The sequence below is a fragment of the Sorex araneus genome, chromosome X, assembly GCF_027595985.1.
Source record: "Sorex araneus isolate mSorAra2 chromosome X, mSorAra2.pri, whole genome shotgun sequence".
Classification (NCBI taxonomy): Eukaryota; Metazoa; Chordata; class Mammalia; order Eulipotyphla; family Soricidae; genus Sorex; species Sorex araneus.
Window position 1 is genome coordinate 205,772,534 of NC_073313.1, and position 22,252 is coordinate 205,794,785.

At 41.4% G+C, this 22,252-nt stretch overlaps 2 protein-coding genes across 2 annotated transcripts in view; one reads left to right on the forward strand and one right to left on the reverse strand.

The window, feature by feature from the left end:
- The window catches only part of SLC25A12 (solute carrier family 25 member 12), a 201,645-nt gene that overhangs the window by 126,671 nt on the left and 52,722 nt on the right, over positions 1-22,252 (reverse strand). The gene's annotated exons all lie outside the window — the stretch shown is intronic.
- HAT1 (histone acetyltransferase 1) overlaps positions 4,633-22,252 on the forward strand; it is a 51,974-nt gene continuing 34,354 nt past the window's right edge. Inside the window, exons 1-3 of the mRNA XM_004601150.3 lie at positions 4,633-4,701; positions 8,509-8,613; positions 19,250-19,325. Of these exons, the coding sequence (XP_004601207.1) occupies positions 4,695-4,701; positions 8,509-8,613; positions 19,250-19,325 (188 nt within the window). The 5' untranslated portion in view covers positions 4,633-4,694. The remainder of the gene's footprint in view (positions 4,702-8,508; positions 8,614-19,249; positions 19,326-22,252) is intronic.

A 22,252-nucleotide genomic window follows, 5' to 3' on the forward strand; every position in this document is an offset into this window, starting at 1 on the left:
CTATTTATTCAGCCACTGATTAAGCTGACTGAAGTTCATATCCATGAACTCCACATTACTTTATTTTTTAATTTTTTATTGAATATCCATGAGATAGATTGTTACAAAACTGTTTATGATTGGGTTTCAGTCATATAACAATCCAACACCCATCCCTCCACCAGTGTATGTTTCCTACCACCAATGTCCTGTTTCTCTTCCACCATCCCCCAACACCCCATCCCCACCCCCACAGCCTGCCTCTATGGGAGGCACTTTTATTCTTTCTCTCTCTCTCTCCTTTTCCTTTTTTGCGTTATGGTTTGCAATACAGGTACTAAGAGGTCATCATGTCTTTTCAGGGCTTTAGTATTTTATCAGGAAGATATTGCTGGAGTAGTGTTTTAACTGGGTGGCAGCTTTGGGGTGTGGACTTGACTACTGAGGTTTCTGGAAGTACAGGGAGGTGTTTGGGGTGGGGGTGGGGAAGTAGCCCATTCTGACCCAAGAAAGCCTTGAGACTTCAGTCACAAAGCCATCTTTTTTTTTTTTGGTCATACCCAATTATGATGAGGAGTTATTCCTGGCTCTGAACTCAAGAATTATTCCTGGTGATCCTTAGGGAACCATATGGAGTGCTGGAGATCAAACCTAGGTCAGGTGCATGCAAGGCAAGCACCTTATCTGCTGAACTCTCTCTCCAGATTCTTATGACCATCTTTTTAATATTATTTCTTTAAAAGAGTAGCTTCTGGAAGTATCAAGACAGGATGGCAAAATTTACTCATCCATATGCAAATAACTTGTGCAAACATATCTTTGCTATGTTTTAACAATGTAATATTTTCTTTTTCTCTGAAGAAAAATGTATTCTTCAGAATTTTTATTCTAGAATGTTATCACTCTATTTTTGTTGGTTTTTATGTCACACCCAGTGATGCTCAGGAGTTGCTCCTGGCTCTGCACTCAGGAATTACTTCTGGTGGTGCATAGGTGACCATATGGGTTGCCAGGGATTTAACTTGGGTGAATCACATCAAGGCAAGGGCCCTGACTCCTAATGCAATCACTTTAATGCCACCACATAGAAATAGAAAATCTTTAGGACTGAACATTGTTCAGTGACAGAGTGCTTGTCTTGTGTGTATGAACCCCTAGGTTCAATCCCTAACACTGAAAAAACAAAGTTTGCAAACTCCTTTAATTACCATGGCTACATTTCATTTTCACAGCAAAGCAGCATGGTGACTAGGAAGATATTATCATGTTAATAATATATATTACCACACTTAATATAGGAAACAAAAGTCCCCATCATAAAAAAGTATCATGGAGACTATTAGGGCATCGAACTTTCCACACCACTCTCTTGTGACAATTATTCCTTCTGCAGATATTTTATTCCATGGGGGTAACATTCACTTTCAACATCCATTTGAGAACAACGTAAAAGAAAAACTTTTAAAGAGGAAAGCCTGACCAAAAATTTTAAGAAGGAAAATGCATTTTCCTTTTTGGTAATTTTACTATTACAGCATTTTCTTTCTGAATAAAATAAGTTTTATCTTTTAAACTGTACCTAGAGGCCAGTGATTGTACAGTAGCTAGGAAGTTTGCCTTGCATGCACCCAACCCAGGTTCAATCCCTGGCACCCATAAGGTCACCTGAGCACCATCAGAAGTGATTCCTGAGTGCAAAGCCAGAAGTAACCCCGAACATCACCGGGTGTGGCTCCAAAACAAAAATAAACTGCCTAGACATGTATTCTGTAATATTTTAATTATGTGTATAAACAACTCTAAGAATAGAGAAATTTAAACTTACCATTTCTCTAAGCAGATCATGCTAATTGCTAATTCTATGAACATATAAGTTTCATAATTTTATTCATATTCATTTCATTATCATATTTTCCATATAAAGGTTTCCTCATTCTGCAACTAGCCATAAAGTTACAGGACTAATTAATTTCAGATTTTCTGTAATTAGGACAAATTCTTATTCATTTTTTTAAGGATCATGACTGTTGGTCTGTTATTAACTGATACACAGAAACTGTGGCTTTTTTTGGGAAAAAAGAGCATCTAGTCATTTTTAAAAAATATTTAGGGCCTGGGTTGTAGATTAGTAGTAGAGTGCATACTTCAGCTTAAAAGACATTGAGTTTCATCTCTGCCACCAACCTCTCCACTCAATCCTAAATGTATTATTTTTCTTTGGGTTCCATGTCATCATGGCATTGATCTCAGTTTTCTTAACATCATCATTAATTCTTTTTTTTCTTTTCTTTTTTAGGGCCACACCTAGCCATGTTTAGGGAGGGATCACCCCAGCTTGAGGGACCACAGTGCTGGGAATCAAACCAGGGTCCAGCATGTGCAAGGAAAGTGCCTGTTACCCCCTGTGCTTTCTCCAGCGCTAGGGCCATAAATTCGTGTTTCATTCAATTGTAAGGAAAAAGGACCTAAGCATACTCTCATCGCAGTACCTTTTCCTGCTCTCTACCTCCATGAGGGCCATTTCATTAGAAATGTAGGAATACTGGGCAGAGTATTTGGAGATTTGGACTGTCACAGAGATGGTAGATTGTGAGCTTGGTCAGTTTCCATTTCTGGGCTTTCCTTTCCTGATGTCTAAAATGAGTCTATAATAGTTCTAGTCTCTCATCCCAGAGGTCCATTTTAGCTTGAGGTCATCACTATAAAACCTTTTAGCCAAATTGGTTAAGGCATTCTGAGCTGTAGATAGTATTGTGAATATATAGCAAAAGCGACTTCACCATTCAGCAGTTTCAAAAGCTGCCAAAGAAGCCCTAGAGCTTACGGAAAGCAGCTTGAGACAGGCAGGATTTTATCGGGGCACTGGAGGTATTATTAGGCAACAATTTCGGTGCACTGCGTGGTTGCCTAGCAACCCTTAGAGTGAAAGGAAAGTACCTACATACCACACGGAGTCATAAAACAAAAAGTAAAATACTGTTTTAAAAGTGTTGATGCAATGTCAACACTGCACTGTAGTCACAGCGATAGCCACTGACCATGTGGGTTATCTGTCAGTAAGAGAACGCAGACTAGATATTGTTCGAAGATGGAATGGTTTCTGCTTGACACTAAGGACTACGATAGGGGGCTGGAGAGATAGTACAGCGGGTAGGGCTTTTGCCTTGCACATGGCCAACCCGGGTTCAAGTCCCAGCACCCTATATGGTCCCCTGAGCACTGCCAGGAGTAATTCCTGAGTGCATGAGCCAGGAGTAACCCCTGTGCATTGCCTGGAGTGATCAAAAAAAAAAAAAAGACTGCTATAAAAAAATAGTGTTGACATCGTGGTCTAAAGAGATAGTACAGCAAGTAGGGCATTTGCCTAGCATGCAGCTGACCCAGGTTTGACTCCCAAGACCCCACTAAGAGCAATTTCTGAGTGCAGAGCTATATGTCCTGAGCATCACCAGGTGTAACCCCCAAACAGAAAACCATAAAAGTAGAAACCAATAACAACAAAAGGGTCTCACAACTGCAACACAGTCCCTATATTTTAGTTACATAAAACCCAGAGTCTCCTGCCCGCACACACACCTGGTTGTCTTCACCAGGGCCTCTAGGAGGGGGGCAGGTTAAGTTTCCCTCTCTGCCCTGAGGAGAGCCTGGCAGCTAAAGGCCTCAGGAACCCAGCCAGAGCCATGCTCAAGACCCCTCTCCATATGCACGGACAAGCCTCACGCATGAAGGGACCAACAGAGGACCCCAGGTGTGAGGGACCCGGGGCTGAAATCTCTAAGCCTACTCAGATAGGGACTGGGCCTCCTCCACCCAGATCCCCAGTTTGCCAGTAGCTTAACAGTCACACCCACAAACTGCCCTCGGCTCATGTAATCCCATTAGCGGCCAAGATCCAGAGACTATAAAACAAAGCTCCCTGGTGCAGCCAAGTGACCTCCTATAGTCTAGTTCTCCCTCTTGGAGAACCTGGCAAGCACCAAGAGCATCCTGCCCGCACTGCAGAGCCTGGCAAGCTCCCGGTAGCATATTCGATATGCCAAATACAGTAACAATAGTGGGTCTCATTCCCCGGACCGTGAAAGAGCCTCCAATGCAGAACCATTGGGAAAGAGGAGTAAAGAGAGGCTGCTAAAATCTCAGGGCTAGGATGAATGGAGATGCTACTCGGGCAGGCTCCAGCAAATTGATGAACAACAGTGACACACTGATACAATGAAAACCCGGAGTCAGGTGTTTATAGAGTTACAGGTTCAGGCCAGAGGGAAAGTTTACTTCCCACCTGTCCCGAAAACACGACTGGAGGAGGGGAGGGACGGGGAGCGGACGGCTAGAAAACAGCCCAACGCGGTGTATAATATTTGTAACATTCAAATCAACACCGAAGACGACTCTCTAGGGCTGGCTCGGCGTCTCAAAACAGAGAAAGTCCCTTTTGCGGCCTCCTCCAACCCTCCCGGGCCTGCAAGGTGGCACCGCCCCCCCACCGCAGCCGAGAGGCTCAGCCACCCTCTGAGCGTTTCCCCAACGGCGTGAGTCCCGCCCCCCCCCCACCGTGCTTCCGCCAAGCCCCGCGCCTCGCGAATCGCCCCCTCTCATTGGCCCACGACCTGGCAGGGGCGGGAGGGGAAATGCGTCAGCCCGTGCGCTCACTTCCGGCCAGGGAACGCGCGGGTTGATTCGTCCTTCCTCAAGCCGCGGGTGCTCGCAGCTCGGAAATGGCGGGTAAGTTCCCGGGAAAAGTTTACCGAGGGGAGGGGGCGGGCAGGTCGGGGAAAGAACGTCGAGACGGTGGTGACAGTGCCCGTCTAGAACTTTGGGGCCCCGAGCCGGGTTCCAGACGGCCCGCCTCGGCGCGCCAGCGCGGACACTCGCCGTCCAGCCCGCTGTCCGGCCGTCGCGGTTGGCGCCCCCGCCCCCCACCGCTGCGTCTTCGGCGCCTCCCGGCGAGGAGCGCGGCCCCTGCCCGACGCGGGGGGCGGACGGGACCCCGGAGACCGCGTAGCTGTTGGGGCGCATTCGGGAGCTGGAGGGGCTGGGTGGCGGGTTTCCCTGAGGCTTCCTTTTGCGGCCCCCCGCCCCCCGCCTCCCGTTCCCGCCAGCTGGTTTTAAGGCTCAGGTCCTCCTCCCCCTGGACTCCCTCCGCCTCCCGCGACCCGCAGACCCGCCCCCGCCGGCTCCCGGGTACTCCTCGGCGTCTCTTCTGCCTCTTGTTATTCCTCCTCCCCCCCCATCACCTTCTGATCCCCTGAAGATTTCTTTGGGAAAGAGCTTTCACTTGAATGCTTCCTTCATCTAAATAAACTTCACTCTTCGAGTATGTCTACTCTTAGTTTCCATGTGTACCCCAATTCTGCCCTCTTTTTTTTTTTTAATGGGGAGAGGAGTCTCCATAGATGGTGACATTTTCATCATTTAATCCTTGTTGTTATTCATAACGTCTATTATGAAGGGGTGTGGATATATGATTTCCATCCCCTCCACCCCCCGCACCCTCAATTATATTGGTTTCCCAAGTCAGGGATAGTTTTCATCTTCTCCTACTGTCCTTTTGTACTAGCTGCGCTACATTAAAAAAAAAATCATTTTTAAAGTTTATTTTTTGAATGGATGTGCTGCTGGATACAGAAGCTGTAGTATGAGGTCTTGCAGATGTTGAAGGAAGGGAAGGGCTTTTTATTTATTTATTTTTTATTTATTTATTTTTTTTTGCTTTTTGGGTCACACCCGGCGATGCACAGGGGTCACTCCTGGCTCTGTACTCAGGAATTACCCCTGGCCATGCTCAGGGGACCATATGGGATGCTGGGATTTGAACCCGGGTCGGCTGCGTGCAAGGCAAACGCCCCACCCGCTGTGCTATCTCTCCAGGGGAAGGGCTTTTTAATCACATACTATTGGATCATGGGGAACATCAGTACCATAGAGAAGTGAAATAACTATTTAGGGTGTATAGTTTTTTAAATTGTATCCAAAGTTCCTGGGTACTTCCCCAGCAACTGAAATTTTCATATTAGATAAATCTAAATTTTCAAATATGAAATCGGGCTGATGTTTGAAAGCATTGTGATTAAGCTCATGAGTGATTTCATAAGGTTACACGTTCGTCAAAGTGGATTTTATTATTTCAACTTTATAGATTAGGATCTGAGATAGCAAGCATTGTGCTCAAGTATATGGTGAAGTCTATATTTCAATCCAAGAATTCTAAGTCCGTATCATCTGTCTCCATGGTCTCAAGTGTTTTTCCCTTTGTCTGTGTTTTAACCATCTCCTGGAATTTCTGACATATATTATGGAATTTTGGATTGGAGCTATAGCATAGAGGGTGGGGCGTTTGCCTTGCACATGGCTGACCTGGGTTTGATTCCTCTGTCTCTCTCTGGAGAGCCCGGCAAGTTACTGAGAGTATCCTGCCCGCAAGGCAGAGCCTGGCAAGCTACCTGTGGTGTATTTGATATGACAAAAACAGTAACAAGTCTCACAATGGAGACATTACTGGTGCCCACTGGAGCAAATTGATAAACAGCAGAACGACATTGCTGTTATGGAAATTTACCCCTTTTGTTTCTCATAATGCCTTCCCCCAAATTTATTTTATTTTTTTGCTTTTTGGGTCACACCTGGCGATGCATAGGGGTTACTCCTGGCTCTGCAATCGGGAATTACACCTGGCTGTGTTCAGGGGACCATATGGGATGCTGGGAATTGAACCCGGGTTGGCCATGTGCAAAGCAAACGCCCTAGTGCTATCACTCCAGCCCCCCCCGCCCAAAATTTTCATAACATTTATGTTCATTTTATCAAGATATTGTCACCCTCACTTGAAAGTTTCCCTTGGTAATGATTTTTTCCATTGTAGTGAAAACATTTGGTCATTCTGGTAGCTCCTACTTGATGATTTCATGCACATACAGTAAACAAAAATTAATGCAGTGAAATGTCCCATCCCAAATCCACTGCCCCCACTGTACTGTCTCTCTGCTCCCCCACCCCATTTCTTCTTTCCTATCCTAGAAATAACCATGGTTCTAGCTTGTTTCTCCCTCCTGCAATAATCTATTATCATGGGCTGGGATATTTTAGGATATTTTCCTACTTCGTGGACTGGCAGTGTTGTTTGCACATGTCCTTGCTGAGAATCACGTTCTTCTTTTCCAAAATTATGGTTTAGGGCCAGAGTGATGGTACAGTGGGTAGGGTGCTTGCCTTGCACATGGGCTACCTGTCTTGCTGTCTCGTTGGCTTATTCCAGAGACTGTTCAGGAATCACTCCTGCTGAGGCTTGGGAGACCATATGTGATATCATGGATCAAATCCAGGTCCACCACATGCAAGGCAAGTGCTTTACCCACTGTTCTACCAGTGGGCAAAGCACTTGCTTTACATCTTACACATCTCTAGGTGCAGCACATATTAGAGGTTGTGTGCTTATGTACACACACTTGGCTGTGTGCACTGAAAATCCTGGACTGCAGAAGTATTGGGACTGTTCCAGTGCGTGTGAGTGGTTTCTTGACTTAAACTTAAACCTCATTCTCTTTTTTTTTCTCTTTGGGTCACACCCGGCGATGCACAGGGTCACTCCTGGCTCTGCACTCAGGAATTACCCCTGGTGGTGCTCAGGGGACCATATGGGATGCTGGGAACCCAACCCGGGTTGGCCATGTGCAATGCAAACGCCCTACCTGCTGTGCTATTGCTCCAGCCCCTCCAGTGTTGATTTTTAAGTCTATATGGAAGCACTCTAAGTAGAAATTTTCTAATATTGGAAATAAAATGCTATTATAATTATCACTGGATATAGCATTTTGTTTCTTAGTGCAGTAGAGGTGTCCTTTTCATCTTCTAAAAAAGATTACTTAGGTGGGCTAGGTGGATAGAACAGCAGGTAGGGCATTTTCCTTGCATGCAGCCAACCTGGGTTTGATCTTTGGTACCACCTATGGTCACCTGAGTGCCACCAGGAGTGGTCTCTGAGCATCGAGCAAGCAGCCACAGTGTGTGTCCCAAGCAAAACAAAAAGGCTATTTAGTTAGTTGAAGCAGGTAATTTATATATGATTAAATGGAAATATTGGTGGTATTTCATGTTAATTTTTAGATTAACTCACCTATGTGAAGTAAGCCTAGTCACAAATATTTTACCTCAATAATGAGGATTTTTATATTTCATTTAGAGGTAGTCATACACTCTGAGCACTAGTACACAGTAGTTTATAGTGAGACCTATACTTTTTGTTGTTGTCTTAGGGTCATATTTGGCAGTGCTCAGATCTTACTCTTGGTTTTGTGCTCAGGGATCATGCCTGGTGTTGCTTAGGGACCATATGCAGTGCTAGAGTTCGAACCATGATCGCTTCATACAAAGCAAGTGCCTTAGACCCTAGACTATCTCTCTTGCTCTGAGACCAGTATTTTTATGTTCAACTAGCATGTTTCAAATCTTTGTACTATTTCACTTCTAATAACCCTGTTTGTAGGTTTGACTATTTGAATAACTTTCAACTAATTTTGAAATATTTTCTTCAAGGATTTGGTGCTATGGAGAAATTTTTGGTTGAATACAAGAGTGCAGTGGAGAAGAAACTGGCAGAATACAAATGTAATACCAATACAGCAATTGAACTAAAATTAGGTGTGTATGCCATTTCTAAGTAATACTATATATGTACTGAGTATTTAATTAATATCTTAGAATTAAATTTAAATTTTATATAAGAATGGTTATTTAAGTAAATACATTATTGTCTGCATTTATAAAGCATATTCAATTATGTCAGTGAGTAGATATTTTTAAGAAACGGCAGTTTATATTTAGGAGTAGCAAAAAGTGACCGAAAAATGGTCATAATCTCTTAAAAATAATTTTCTTCTTTACTCTTTTACTAATAAAAATAATGGACAGTAAGTTTGGGGAAGGAACTGGAGGAACACCTTGTTGATGGGAATGTAAAATGATATGACTACTTTTAGGATATTAAGGTATTAAGGTTTTAATGGGGTAATAGTAAGATATTATTGATTAATAATAAATATAGCTAATTATTACTAAGATATTAATAGGGTATTAAGAAATTCAATGTAATTTGCTATATAATCCAGTGAATTCTACTCCTAGGTTAAAAAAAGAATCACAAATGTATTGTCATTGTCTCTATATATATTTTTTTGCTTTTTGGGTCGCACCCAGCTAGGCTCAGGGGTTACTCCTGGCTCTGCACTCAGGAATCACTCCTGGCAGTGCTCAGGGAAGCATATTGGATGCCAGGGATCAAACCCGGGTTGGCCGTGTGCCAGGCAAACGCTGTATCCATTGTACTATTGCTCCGACCTGATCTCTGTATATGTCTTTATGCACACATGCAAATAAATGGTGGGATTTCTTTGGGGGTTAGTGGCAGGATTTTCTCTTCTATCTGTGAATGATTCAAAAACAATTAAAAACAGATTTTATGCATGTCTTAATCCTTTAAAGCCTCGGGAATCACTTCATGGCAGTGTTTATGGATTCCAGGGATTGAACCTAGGTTGGCCGTGTGCATGTCTAATGCCCTACCCATTGTACTATTGCTCCATTCCCTAACAACCAGTTTTCAAAGTATTAAGACATGTCTAAAATCTGTTGTGTTGTTTTTGGAACATTCACAGACTTTCAGAAAAAAGTTGAATGTATAATTACAAAGACCTTTGTCCAGTTGAACTTCTAGTTGCTAAGTTGATATAATCATATAACAAATACTTTTTGAGTAGGTGAGGGGAGGGACTTGGTTTGGGCCACACTTGCTTGTACTCAGGTGCTCTTCCTAGTTCTGAGCTCAGAAGTGACCCCTAGATGACAGTGGGTCATAAATGACTATATTTGGCTATATGTGGTGTCCGGATCAAGTCAGGCTTGGGACTGAAGTGACTGTAAGGCAAGCTTTACTCCCTGTACTGTCTGGCTCCCAACAGGTGCTTTTAGTCTATATTTTCTATGAACAAGACTATTATTCTACATAAGCATATTACAACCATCAAAATTCAGATATCACCATCTAATTCTCAGACTCTCAAGTTTTCCCAGTTGTCCCCATATGGTCTGAATAGCTGAAGTTTATAATCAAGGCTCAGAATTGGTTTTTTTTTCTTGTTTTTTTTTTTTTCAGACTAGAACAGTTCTCTGTGTGTGTGTGTGTGTGTGTGTGTGTGTGTGTGTGTGTGTGTGTTTATCACTGTATCAGTATAAGGAGTAGGCATGACAGTTTGATTTGTATATGAATATGATGTGAATGATTGTCGTAGTAATTAGCTAATGTTCATGATCTTACATACAATAAAAGGAAAACAACACTGAAAAGAAAATGTCGGTCTTTTCTTGATTTTCTTGATCTTGACATTTTTGTAATTACAGACCTGTTATTTTGTAGACTGTCACTTTGGGTTTGATGTTTTTGGCTTATTTCAAGTTATATGTCCTTGCAAGGAGTATCACAGAAGTGATACTCAGGTCTTATTGCATCCTATCAGTTTTTCATCAGACTTCCAATTTTTGTACTTATTTTCTATTTACTTAATAGATTAGTCCCTATTACTTTTTTTTTTTTAATTTTGGTGCTCATATTATCCCTGACTTGGACAGTGGGAGCCCACTTAAAGTAAGCAACTTCTTTCTTCTTTTATTTGTTTTGGGGCCACATCTGGGTGCTCAGAGCGTCTTTCTGGTTCTTTGCTCAGAGATCACTCCTGGTGGGCTTGGAGAACCGTCTGGGGTTCACGGACTAACCCTGGGCCAATCAAGTGCAAGGCAAGCTCCCTATCTGATGTATTATCTCCAGGCCTCAAGTTAGCATCTTGTATATGTTCTCTTTATTGATTGCTTACTACATTGATTACTTTCTGGATCATAGTATTCTTTTCTTATCTGTCTTAAGCCATTTGTACAAGAATTCTTGGTTTCTTTTAGCTCCCCCCCCCCGCCAGGTATTTTGAAGCCAAGATGGTAGGTGAATTTTATTTATTCCTCTAATATTTATGAGAGCAGACCCCACTTAGTAGAACTTTCTTAATTCCAATGAAATCCTTTCTCTCTGCAGAATGATTACTGTTCTGATTCCTTCCATTAAAATTAGTTCTGCCTTTCAGAACTTTATATAAATGTAGTTATACAGATACTCTGAGACTGGCTTATTTCACTCTGCATTATGTTTCTTGTTTGTGTTTTTTTTTTTCTTTTGGGTCACACCCAGTAATGCACAGGGTTTACTCCTGGCTCTGCACTCAGGAATTACTCCTGGCAGTGCTCAGGGGACCATATGGGATTCTGGGAATCGAACCCAGTCGGCTGCGTGCAAGGCAAATGCCCTACCTGCTGTGCTATTGCTCGAGCCCTGCATTATGTTTCTGAGGCCCATCTTATTGTTGCCTGAAGCAGTCATTCCTTTTATTCTTGAATATTCCATTTCAGATAAATTGTCGAGGTTTTTTTTTTTGCAAGTGCTTTTAAGAAAATAAAGTATTGAATAATTTCAAAGTCAGTCATGATCGGGTGTCAGGTATAGTGTTCGAACACTGATCCCTTCAACAGTGTTCATTGCCCTCCAGCAGTGTTCTTAGTTTCCCTCCTGCACCACAACCTGTCTCTGTAACAAGCACTTTTTAATTTTTTCCTTTTAGGCACTATGGTTTGCAATACTGTTACTGAGAGGGTATCATGCTTATCACTTTACCTACTTCCAGCCGCCAGTTCTCATCCAGAGTGACCTCTTACATTTGTCACTATGTAGTGATCTCTTACCTGTCCTATCCTCTCTCCTTCCACTGTAGTAATGGATTTGCTAGGTCATCAGGTTGTTATTTGTATGCTTTATAAGGTATTTGACAGACTGAATACCAAAGTACTTTGATACTTCCACTGAGGATGTATTGCACTGTATCACTGTTGTCCTGTTGTTCATCGATTTGCTCAAGTGGGCACCAGTAATGTCTCCATTGTGAGATTTGTTGTTACTGTTTTTGACATATCGAATATGCCATAGGTAGCTTGTCAGGCTCTCCGAAAGAGACGGAGGAATCGAACCCGTGTCAGCCACGTGCGAGGCAAATGCCCTACTCGCTTTCTAGGTGACATACTTAGTGGACTAGTGAAAAGGGTGACCAAAATATGTTATGACCAATATGCTATAGAAGATCCAGAAACTGTACTCTAGGAAATGAATGCAATATTTGAACAAAAAATAATAGTTTTTATACTTGAAATATTTGAATAAAAATTCCTTGAGAAAAATCACTGAACAATTACAATTAAAACTGGAATTTTTTTTTTTCTTTTTGGGTCACACCTGGCAATGTACAGGGGTCACTCCTGGCTCATGCACTCAGGAATCACCCCTGGCGGTGCTCAGGGGATCATATGGGATGCTGGGATTCGAACCCAGGTCGGCCTCGTGCAAGGCAGATGCCCTCCCTGCTGTGCTATCACTCCAGCCCCTAAAACTGGAAATTCTATGAAGCAACTAGTAGGCTATTTTTATAAAGTTGTAGCTTAATTAGTGTTCTGATAAAAGTGATACATACTGGCGTGTAACAGTTAAATAAGAAAGTTACTTTCTGGTTTTAAGGCAATGATGATAAATTTAGTAAATAGTTTCTTTGCAAAAAAAATTATAAATATCTTATTTTTCCCCCACTTTCCCTCTAAGGTTTTTTTTTTTTTTTGCTTTTTGGGTCACACCCGGGGATGCTCAGGGGTTACTCCTGGTTCTGCGCTCAGGAATTACTTCTGGCAGTGCTCGGGGGACCATATGGGATGCTGGGGATCGAACCCGGGTCGGCTGCGTGCAAGGCAAACGCCCTACCCACTGTGCTATCACTCCAGCCCATTTCCCTCCAAGTTTTAATATCTGTCACTGTCATCCCATTGCTCATCGATTTGCTTGAGTGGGTACCAGTAAGGTCTCTCTATTGCGAAACTTATTGTTACTGTATTTGGCATATTGAATACACCATGGATAGCTTGCCAGGCTCTGTTGTGCGGGCGAGATACTCTTAGTAGCTTGCCGGGCTCTCCAAGAGGGGCAGAGGAATCGAACTCAGGTCGGCCACATGCAAAGCAAATGCCCTACCTTCTGTGCTATCTCTCTGGCCCAAGTTTTAATATACTGGAAGTAATGCACTGTTCAAAATACATATTTTCTCAAAAATAAATCTAACTTCTTCAGCAAAGAGAGATAGTTCCATTTTCAGTGTACTTTTTGTTCTACAAAGGACTTTTTACCATCAATTTGATTAGCTGGGAATAAATGTTTTATAGGTTATTTTGTTTTGTTTTGTTTTGTTTTCAATATCAGGCAGTGCTCAGGGCTTGTTCCTGACTCTGTTCAGAGATCAGTCCTGGGGGCTGGAGTGATAGCACAGCGGGTAGGGCGTTTGCCTTGCACGTGGCCGACCCGGGTTCGATTCCCAGCATCCCATATAGCCCCCCGAGCACTGTCGGGAGTAATTCCTGAGTGCATGAGCCAGGAGTAACCCCTGTGCATCGCTGGGTGTGACCCAAAAAGCAAAAAAAAAAAACATCAGTCCTGGCACTGTTCATGGCACCATATAGAGTGCCAAGGATCCAACCTGTGTCAGCTGCATGCAAGGCAAGCACCCTACCTGCTGTACTATCTCTCTGACCCTGCAGTTGCAATCACTTCACATCCTTTTGACTATTTGGTATTGGCATTTTAAAATAATTTAGGCATTCTGTTGGTGTGTAGTACTCTCTTATTGGTTTAAAGTTTATTTTTTTGTGGTGCCAAGGATCACATCCAGGGACTCACATGTGTGCGGCATGCATACCATTTGCTGCTTAACTCTGTCTCTGCCCCCTTATTTTGCTTTTAACACTGCTTTCCCCTGAGAACTAATGTTAATAAGCGTTTTTTTCCCACTGCTTACTGATCATTTGTGAATTTCCTTTTGTGCTTATATGCCTAAGTTTTTTGCCATTTTAAAATTCATTTTTCTTTAATTGTATTCTGGGTTTTCTTCATATATTCTGGATGTGATTCCTTTGTGTTCATTCATATTTTAATCTTTGGTAAGCAGATGTTTTTAGTTTTTATGAAACTCATAAAAAAGTATTAATTTTTTTCCATTTACGTTAGTTTTTGCTGTTTATTAAAACCTTTCCCTGCCCAAGGAATCATGGAGGTCTATCTCTCCATATTAATATATATATATATTTATGGACTGGAGTGATAGCACAGCGGGTAGGGCGTCTGCCTTGCATGTGGCCGACCTGGGTTCAATTCTTCCGTCCGTCTCTGAGAGCCCGGCAAGCTACCAAGAGTATCCCACTCGCACAGCAGAGCCCGGCAAGCTACCCTTGGCATATTTGCTATGCCCAAAACAGTAACAACAATTCTCACAATGGAGATGTAAATGGTGCCCACTCGAGCAAATAGATGAACAACAAACAGGACAACAGTGACAGTGACAGATATATATCTATATTTCTCTCTCCATATATATGCACATACATATAAACACACATAAATTTTATTTTGTAAATTGTAGTTTTTAGCAGTTAGGTCTGTGACTCATCTCATATGATTTGTGCCTCAGCACCACATCTGCTTATTTAGTGCACTAAATAGGAGCTTTCTTAAAATGGTGGATGAAAGTATTATAGATTCGCAGTTTAAGTAGGAAAATATTGAGCTATTTATTAGCTATGATATAGCTATAGATATTTCATATATATTTTTGAAAGTGTATTGAGATCGGGGCTGGAGTGATAGCACAGCGGTAGGGCGTTTGCCTTGCACGTGGCCGACCCGGGTTCGATTCCCAGCATCCCATATGGTCCCTGAGCACCACCAGGGGTGATTCCTGAGTGCACGAGCCAGGAGTGACCCCTGTGCATTGCCGGGTGTGACCCAAAAAGCAAAAAAAAAAAAGTATTGAAATCTTGTATTGCTGAAAAGCCTAGGGTCACTTTCAGCAATTCTCAGACCTAAAGGCACTCAGGAGCCAATTGGTGCTGTACAGGGGGAAGATGTGGTGCTGAGGATCTAACCCAGAGCTTTACATTAATAAAACGATCAATATTCTTCGCCCCTTCATATATATTTTATCAAATTGAGGAAATTTTTATTTCTATTTTTGTTTCTTTCTTTCTTTTTTTTTTTTTTTTAGTCACATCCAGTTCTGCTCAGGGCTTGCTTACTTCTGTGCTCAGGATCGCTCCTGGTTACTATATGGGATGACTGAGATCAATCTGGTTTAGCTCCATGCACGACAAGTGCCCTACTTGTTGCTCTATTCTCTCTCCAGCACCTTGTTTCTGTTTAGTACTTTTTTTTGTTTGTTTTTTGGGGGGATTTTGGACTATACCAGACAGTGCTCTGGACTTACTCCTTACCTCTCTGCACTCAGGAGTCACTCCTGGTAGTGCTCAAGGACCCATATGGGGCACCAGGGATAGAAGCGGGGTCAACCTTGTGCAAGGCAAGTGCCCTACCCACTGTGCTATCTCACCAGCCCCTTTTTGGTAAGAATTTTTATTACTAATCAAAGTTGCATTCTGATTACTCGTTTCTTATTCCATTGAGAGAATCATGTTTTTTGTTTAATTCTGCTAATGTTAACTATATTGAGGGTTATTTAATCATTCTTATATGCCAGTATAATTTCCTTATCTGGAGTATTTTGTCAAAAATTATTGCATCTTTCTTCAAGAGAGTGGTTTTTAACATGTTTTGATTTGTTTTTTTGTTTTTGTTTTTGTTTTTGCTTTGGGACCACACCTGATAGTGCTCAAGGCTTACTGCTGGCTCTGTGCTCAGAAATCACTTGTGGCAGATTCAAGCAACCATAAGTAGTATTGGGAATCAAACCCTTGTTGGCCGCATGCAAGTCAAATGCCCTAACCGCTATACTTTCTTCAGCCCTTATAGAGATATTTTTAAAATAAAACTTGCATTATTCCTAATTTAAATGTTCGATAGAATTTACCAGTGAAGCTTGAGTTTTCTATGTATTTGCTAAACACTTCATTCATTTATATATTTCCCTTTCTTTCCCTTTTTGTTGCTTTGATAATAGGGAATTGCACGTACTTGGTTATAATGCTCAGACGTTTGGTTGTGGTGCTTGCTGGAGGACACACTTTTATGGTGCTTTCACCCATACTTGCTGTGGATTGCACACTCTTTCTTATGGCACTCAAATACATTTTGGTAGGGTGCTCTAAGTATGGTGCTCATGTATATTCTTGTGGCACAGTTTGTGCAGGTTCTGTTTCCTAAGTGAGCAAGGTCTTTCGGAGACCTTATCAAATGTTGTGGGCAACTTAGGGAAATAGTCTTGTTCTGCAAAGGGTTTCGTGGATTGAGAACTGTTGTATGAGAGACAGGTAGTACTGAGGACCTACTTCAAATTAGGTCATCTACATTCTGAGGCAAGGGTACAGCAAATAGTAAGCACATAAATATGATTGAAGTTGGGTATTTGCAAGCTAATAGGACAAAAATTGGAGCAAAGCATTTATGAATGTTTGTGAAGGAGTAATAATGTTGGCCATGGATTTTCATGGTGGAAAGAGAGGATACAAAGAAGAGGAGGGGTTGGGGAACATAGCAAACAGGTTGGAGTGAATGCTGTGCATCCAGGGCCCCAGGACTAGTCTGATCTCCTGACATCAGCATAGTCCTCTGAGCTGCAGCATTGGGAGCAACTCTGACCACTTAACCAAGGAGTAGCCCCCAGAACTGGTACGTGTGGACCCAGAACAGAGACAAAAAGAAGGGGAGGGAGAGTGATACTTTATTAACTGCAGCATAAGTTTCTTGTCTGAGATTGAAAAATTGTTAGAACAGGGACATCATAAGAGAGTGAGCTGAGAAGAGGTATTTATGAGATTTTATGATACTCGTGGTGAATTTTTTTCTTTTAATTATCATTATGGCTTAGTTAACATGGTTACAATAGTAATACTTTTTGGTTTGGGGTCACACCGCGCTGTGCTCAGGACTTGCTCCTAGCTCTGTACATAGGAATCACTCCTGGTGCTACTTGAGGAACTGTAGAGACGCCTGGGATTTAACCTGGATTGGCCACGAGCAAGGCAAATGCTTTCTCTATCTTCTGTACTATTGCTCTGGTCCCTATTGCTTTTATATTGAGGTCACAGTATCCTGTTCACATAACTAAACTTTTTCCTGTCACCACATATTTCTCATATTTCACACAGAATTTAATATAGAATTCCTTATGTTGTGCAAGAATTCTCTTCCGTGACATTTGGGTAGCTTATTCTCCTTCACTAACATAAATGCATTGTCATTTCTTAAAAAAATACCCAGTGTTTATGTTATCCAGCAGAGTTCATCCTTTGCTCAGGTTTGTATATACTATGTATATGTCATATTAATTCAGCTTTAAACCCAATACTTATTTGCCAGTTCAGTAACCTTGAACAGATTAGTCTTACTTGCAAAATTCTTAATCTGTCAAATGAAGATAATAATGACTCCTATCTTCTATCTCTTTGATGAGTTAACTACAATAATTTTAGACTCATTCCCAAATGAGTTAAGCTCTCTTCCCCTCAACTACAGTAATTTTTGTAAAATTCTTAGCAAGTTGTCTAGCACACAATAAACACTCTGTCAGTGTTCGTATCATTTTTATACTCTCTCTCTTAACAGTACATCTTATGTTGTCATACAACATTTTCCACACAAAAGCTTATACACAAATGTTTATAAGAACATAATTCGGAGCCTGAACTATATAGTACAGCAGACTGGGCACTTGCCATGCACATGGCCTGCCCGGGCTCTATCCTCAGCACCCCATATGTTGTTCCCCTGAGCCTGCCAGGAGTAATTCCTGTATGAAGAGCCAGGAGTAAGCCCTGAGCACTGCAGGGCATGACCCCTTCTACCCCATCCTCCTTCAAAAAGAGCATGATTCATGATGTATTTTTGTTTTGTTTGGGGGACCACACCAAGCAGTGTGGCTTACTCTGGCTCTGTACTCAGGAATCACTTCTGGTGAGGCTAAGGCAACAATATGGGGTCTTGGGGATTGAATCCAGGTCAACTGCATGCAAGGAAAGCACCCTACTTGCTGTGCTGCGCTCTCTTTCTAGTCCCCTAATGTATTTAGTGATACATGGATAAACAATATATGGTATATCATACAGTAGGATATTATTTAGCCACAGTGAAATACAGTACTGGTAGATACTACTACATGAGTAAACCTTGAGAACATACTAAGTAAAAGAAGCAGACACCAAAAAATCACATTTTAAATGATTCCCAGAATAGACATATATTGCAATTTGTCTCATTTCTTCCATAGTAATTATTACTCTTATCTAAGTATTCAATTTTATTTTGAAAATAGAAAATTAATATTTGTTACCTGTGACTAGCCTTCATTCTTTTTACCTTTAGTACCAATTACTGCTTTCTTATGTATAGACTTAATGCTTTTAACTTATTGTGGATGGGGTCAGGGGGGTTGGGCTACTGGAGATGCTCCGGATTTACTTCTGCCTCTGCACTCAGAAATTACTCCTGGCAGTACTCAGGGGTCCATATGATGTGCCGGGGATTGAACCTGGGTGAGCTACATGCAAGGCAAATACTCTGTCCACTGTTCTATTGCCCTGAACCTTTGTTCTTTTTGGTTTTTGTTAAAAAAAAAAAAAAACAACAACAAAACTAGAAACAACACATGAAGTTATTTCTAGAATGTTTCCTGTAGTTCTTAGAATGTTTCCTATAGCACTGTTTTTCTGTTTACTTGACTGTAGCTTTTCTTTGTCTTTTTGTTTTGCTTTTTGTATTTTGTGTAGCATATAAAGAGGTTGAATCAGATGTTTCATACCTGCTTTTCTGATACTTAGAGTGAGGTTTTTTGTTTGGGGTTTAATAAACCCAGCAATGCACAGGGTTTATTCTTGGATCCGCACTGAGAAATCATTCTTGGCAAGCTCAGGGGACCATATGGGATGAAAGGGATCAAACCCAGGTCAGCCATGAGCCAGGCAAGCACCCTTCCTGCTGTACTATCCCTTTGTTCCTTCTTAGAGTGAGTTTTGATGCTAAACACTAATAGTGATAGTCTAGTTTTCTTTGTGCACTGGTCTTATGAGAATCCAGTGTTAATCATGTAATAGAAATATGACATTTTTTTAAAAGGCTGTATCTTAGTTACAGTGAAATTTTTCAAATGGAAATACTTATCACTTTTAATATCTTTAATCTTTTTATATTTTTTATTCTTTTAAACAGTTCGTTTTCCTGAAGATCTTGAGAATGACATTAGAACTTTCTTTCCTGAATATACACATCAACTCTTTGGGGATGAGTAAGTAATTTAGTAAGATGTTTGCCAAATTAGTGTGTTCCCCCACTTCCAAAAGATTTATTCTTTTTTCCTTTAAGATTTAGAAATTAGAATTTATTTTCTGTACTGTTATTTTTCATGTAATTTATTAAAAGTATATTAGCGGGGCCTTTCTGATAGAACTCCAGCTTACTAATACCAGCTCTACAGATGCATTTAATTCTTGTTTAATTCTCACAGTGGTTTATCATTTGCAACTTTATACAGTGGTAGATGTGAGTAATTGCCTAAGGATGTTTGAATGACTGAAGTTTGGATTGAGGCAGTCAGACTGTAGAATCCATATTCATTACTGCTACTTTTTTCTTCGTATACATTTGCTGTACTACTTCTAATGCAATTATATGTTCAAAATCTTGAAAGCTCACATTGTTATTCTATGACAAATTTAAATAGAAAGTAAATAGAAATGTTCTGGAATATTCAGTACTGTGCCTTTATTCCCTCTATCTTTGTTACATTAGTAAAATAGTTACCATTCTGGTTTCAGGTTTGTAGAAAGTTATTAGTGTTTAGCTCTATTTGCTCTGAACATTCAAATATAAATACACTGATCTGTGAATCATTTGAGAGTAGGTGGTAGGTACATCTTGGTTCCTTACTCCTAAGTTCTTTAATATATACTTTGCTAAGAACAGTAACAATGATATAATTATCAAGAAAACATGACATGAATACATACGGTTAACACGTCAGATTTTGTGGTTGATTCTCAGTAGTTCTTTTATAATTTTTCCCTATGCTGGATCCAATATAGAATCATATTGCATTTAGTTATTATATCTTCATAATTTCCTTTAATTAGAATCAGTCCTTCAGCCTTTGATTTTCATGACACTTAGATTTTTGTGGAGTACAAAATGTACTCACAAGGTTTGTAAACCTTCATTTTGGATTAGTTTGATAGTTTATTTTTACATTCACATAATGGATATTTTTGTGGTACCATGACAGAACTTGTGTGTGTCTTTGTCAGGGTATTACATTAAACAGTTGATGTGAATTTGGTCCTGTTGCTGACCACTGTGTTTGGAAATGACCGCCAGCTTTCTCCTCTGTAAGGGGTCACATTTTACCCATTGTAATTTATATGTAATTTGAAAATACCTGAGACTGCAAATAATCTGTTTCTCATCATACTTTTACCCAGTAGTTTATTTGGTTTGTTTTTGGGCCACACCCAGAGATGCTCAGGGTCACTCCTAGCTCTGCACTTAGGAACTATTCTTGGCAGTGCTCAGGTGACCCAGGTCTTGTGCATGCAAGATAAAGGCCCTCCCCACTGTACTATCTCTCTTCCGGCCCCTCACCCAGTAGTTTTTAATTGTTGATTTTGGCCAGAATTAGTGTTGCACTGTAGCACTGTAGCACTGTCACTGTAGCACTGTCATCCCTTTGTTCATTGATTTGCTTGAGCAGGTACCAGTAACATCTCCACTGTGAGACTTGTTATTGTTTTTGGCATATCGAATATGCCACGGGTAGCTTGCCAGGCTCTGCCTTGCGGGCAGGATACTCTCGGTAGCTTGCCAAGCTCTCCGAGAGGGACGGAGGAATAGAATCTAGGTGGTCACATGCAAGGCAAACGCCCTACCCACTGTGCTATTGCTCCAGTCCATGAGAAAATAGTGATTTTCTGTTCATGACTTTTATATTTGTTAGTTGGCTTTTACTACTAGCAAGAACTTCTATTTTTCCTCTTACACATTTCTTCGTTCAGGATTGAAGGATTCTTTTTCAATTCTTCGGGTTATATAATCTGGGGGCCTTTAAGAGGTCAAGGGGCACTAGGTCCCCAAGTCTGATTCCCAGTACCACATCACCCACTGAGTGTCACTCATTGCAGCCCTAGTAACACCAGAGTAGCCTGGCCTCCTCAGGTTCTACCACTGACTAGCCTAGTCAGCCAAGGAATACCCATAGTGGCTACTGGCACCCTTTTTTTTTTTTTCTTTTTGGGTCACACCTGGCTCTGCACAGGGGTTACTCCTGGCTCTGCACTCAGGAATTATCCCTGGCGGTGCTCAGGGGACCATATGGGATGCTGGGAATCGAACCCGGGTCGGTCGCGTGCAAGGCAAACACCCTACTCGCTGTGCTATCGCTCCAGCCCCGACTGGGACCCTTTGAGCACTGTTTGAGGGACCCTCCTCTTGGCAAAAATATTACTTTGTTTTTCAAAGTGGCTAAACTCTCAGTCTGGCCCTTCCTTTGGATATAAATACTGTCTTGTGAAATACTATTTTTGATAGAATAAAATGTTCTAGATTCATCATGTACATTCTTTACTAGATCTGTAATTAACCTTATTCCCAGAGAATTCTAGTTGTTATAGGAAAAGGTTTTCAGATGTAGGAATTTGTGGATCTTCAGCATTGTATTTATTTTCTTGAATGTTTTTGTTTGGTTTGTTTGGGTGGGGTTGCCCACTTCTGGCAATATTTAGCCAGCCCCGCTGATGGTTCATTTCTAAAGCCCAAGGATGCAGTGCTGCTTGGGCCCTGTGAAGCTGAGGGCCACATGTGGTTACGGCTTACTTCTGGAGAACCGCACTCAGGGACCACTGATGGCAGGGCTTGGGGAACCATAGTGGAGTGCGGAGGATTGACTTTAGTTCAGCTATGTGAAAGGCAAGTGCTTTCCCTGCTGTTACTCTAGTTCTTTATGACATTTCTAATTCTATATGACATTTGCATCACCAGTTTGATGACATTTTTATCATTCCCTCCTAAATACCCTTAATTAATTTTCCCACCAGCCCTAGGCAATCATTAACCTACTTTCTATCTTTATAGATTCACCGATTCTGGACCTTCTGTTATTGCTGTTTTGGGGCCACACCTAGGGATGCTCAGGGGATAATCTGGGCTCTGCACTCAGGAATCACT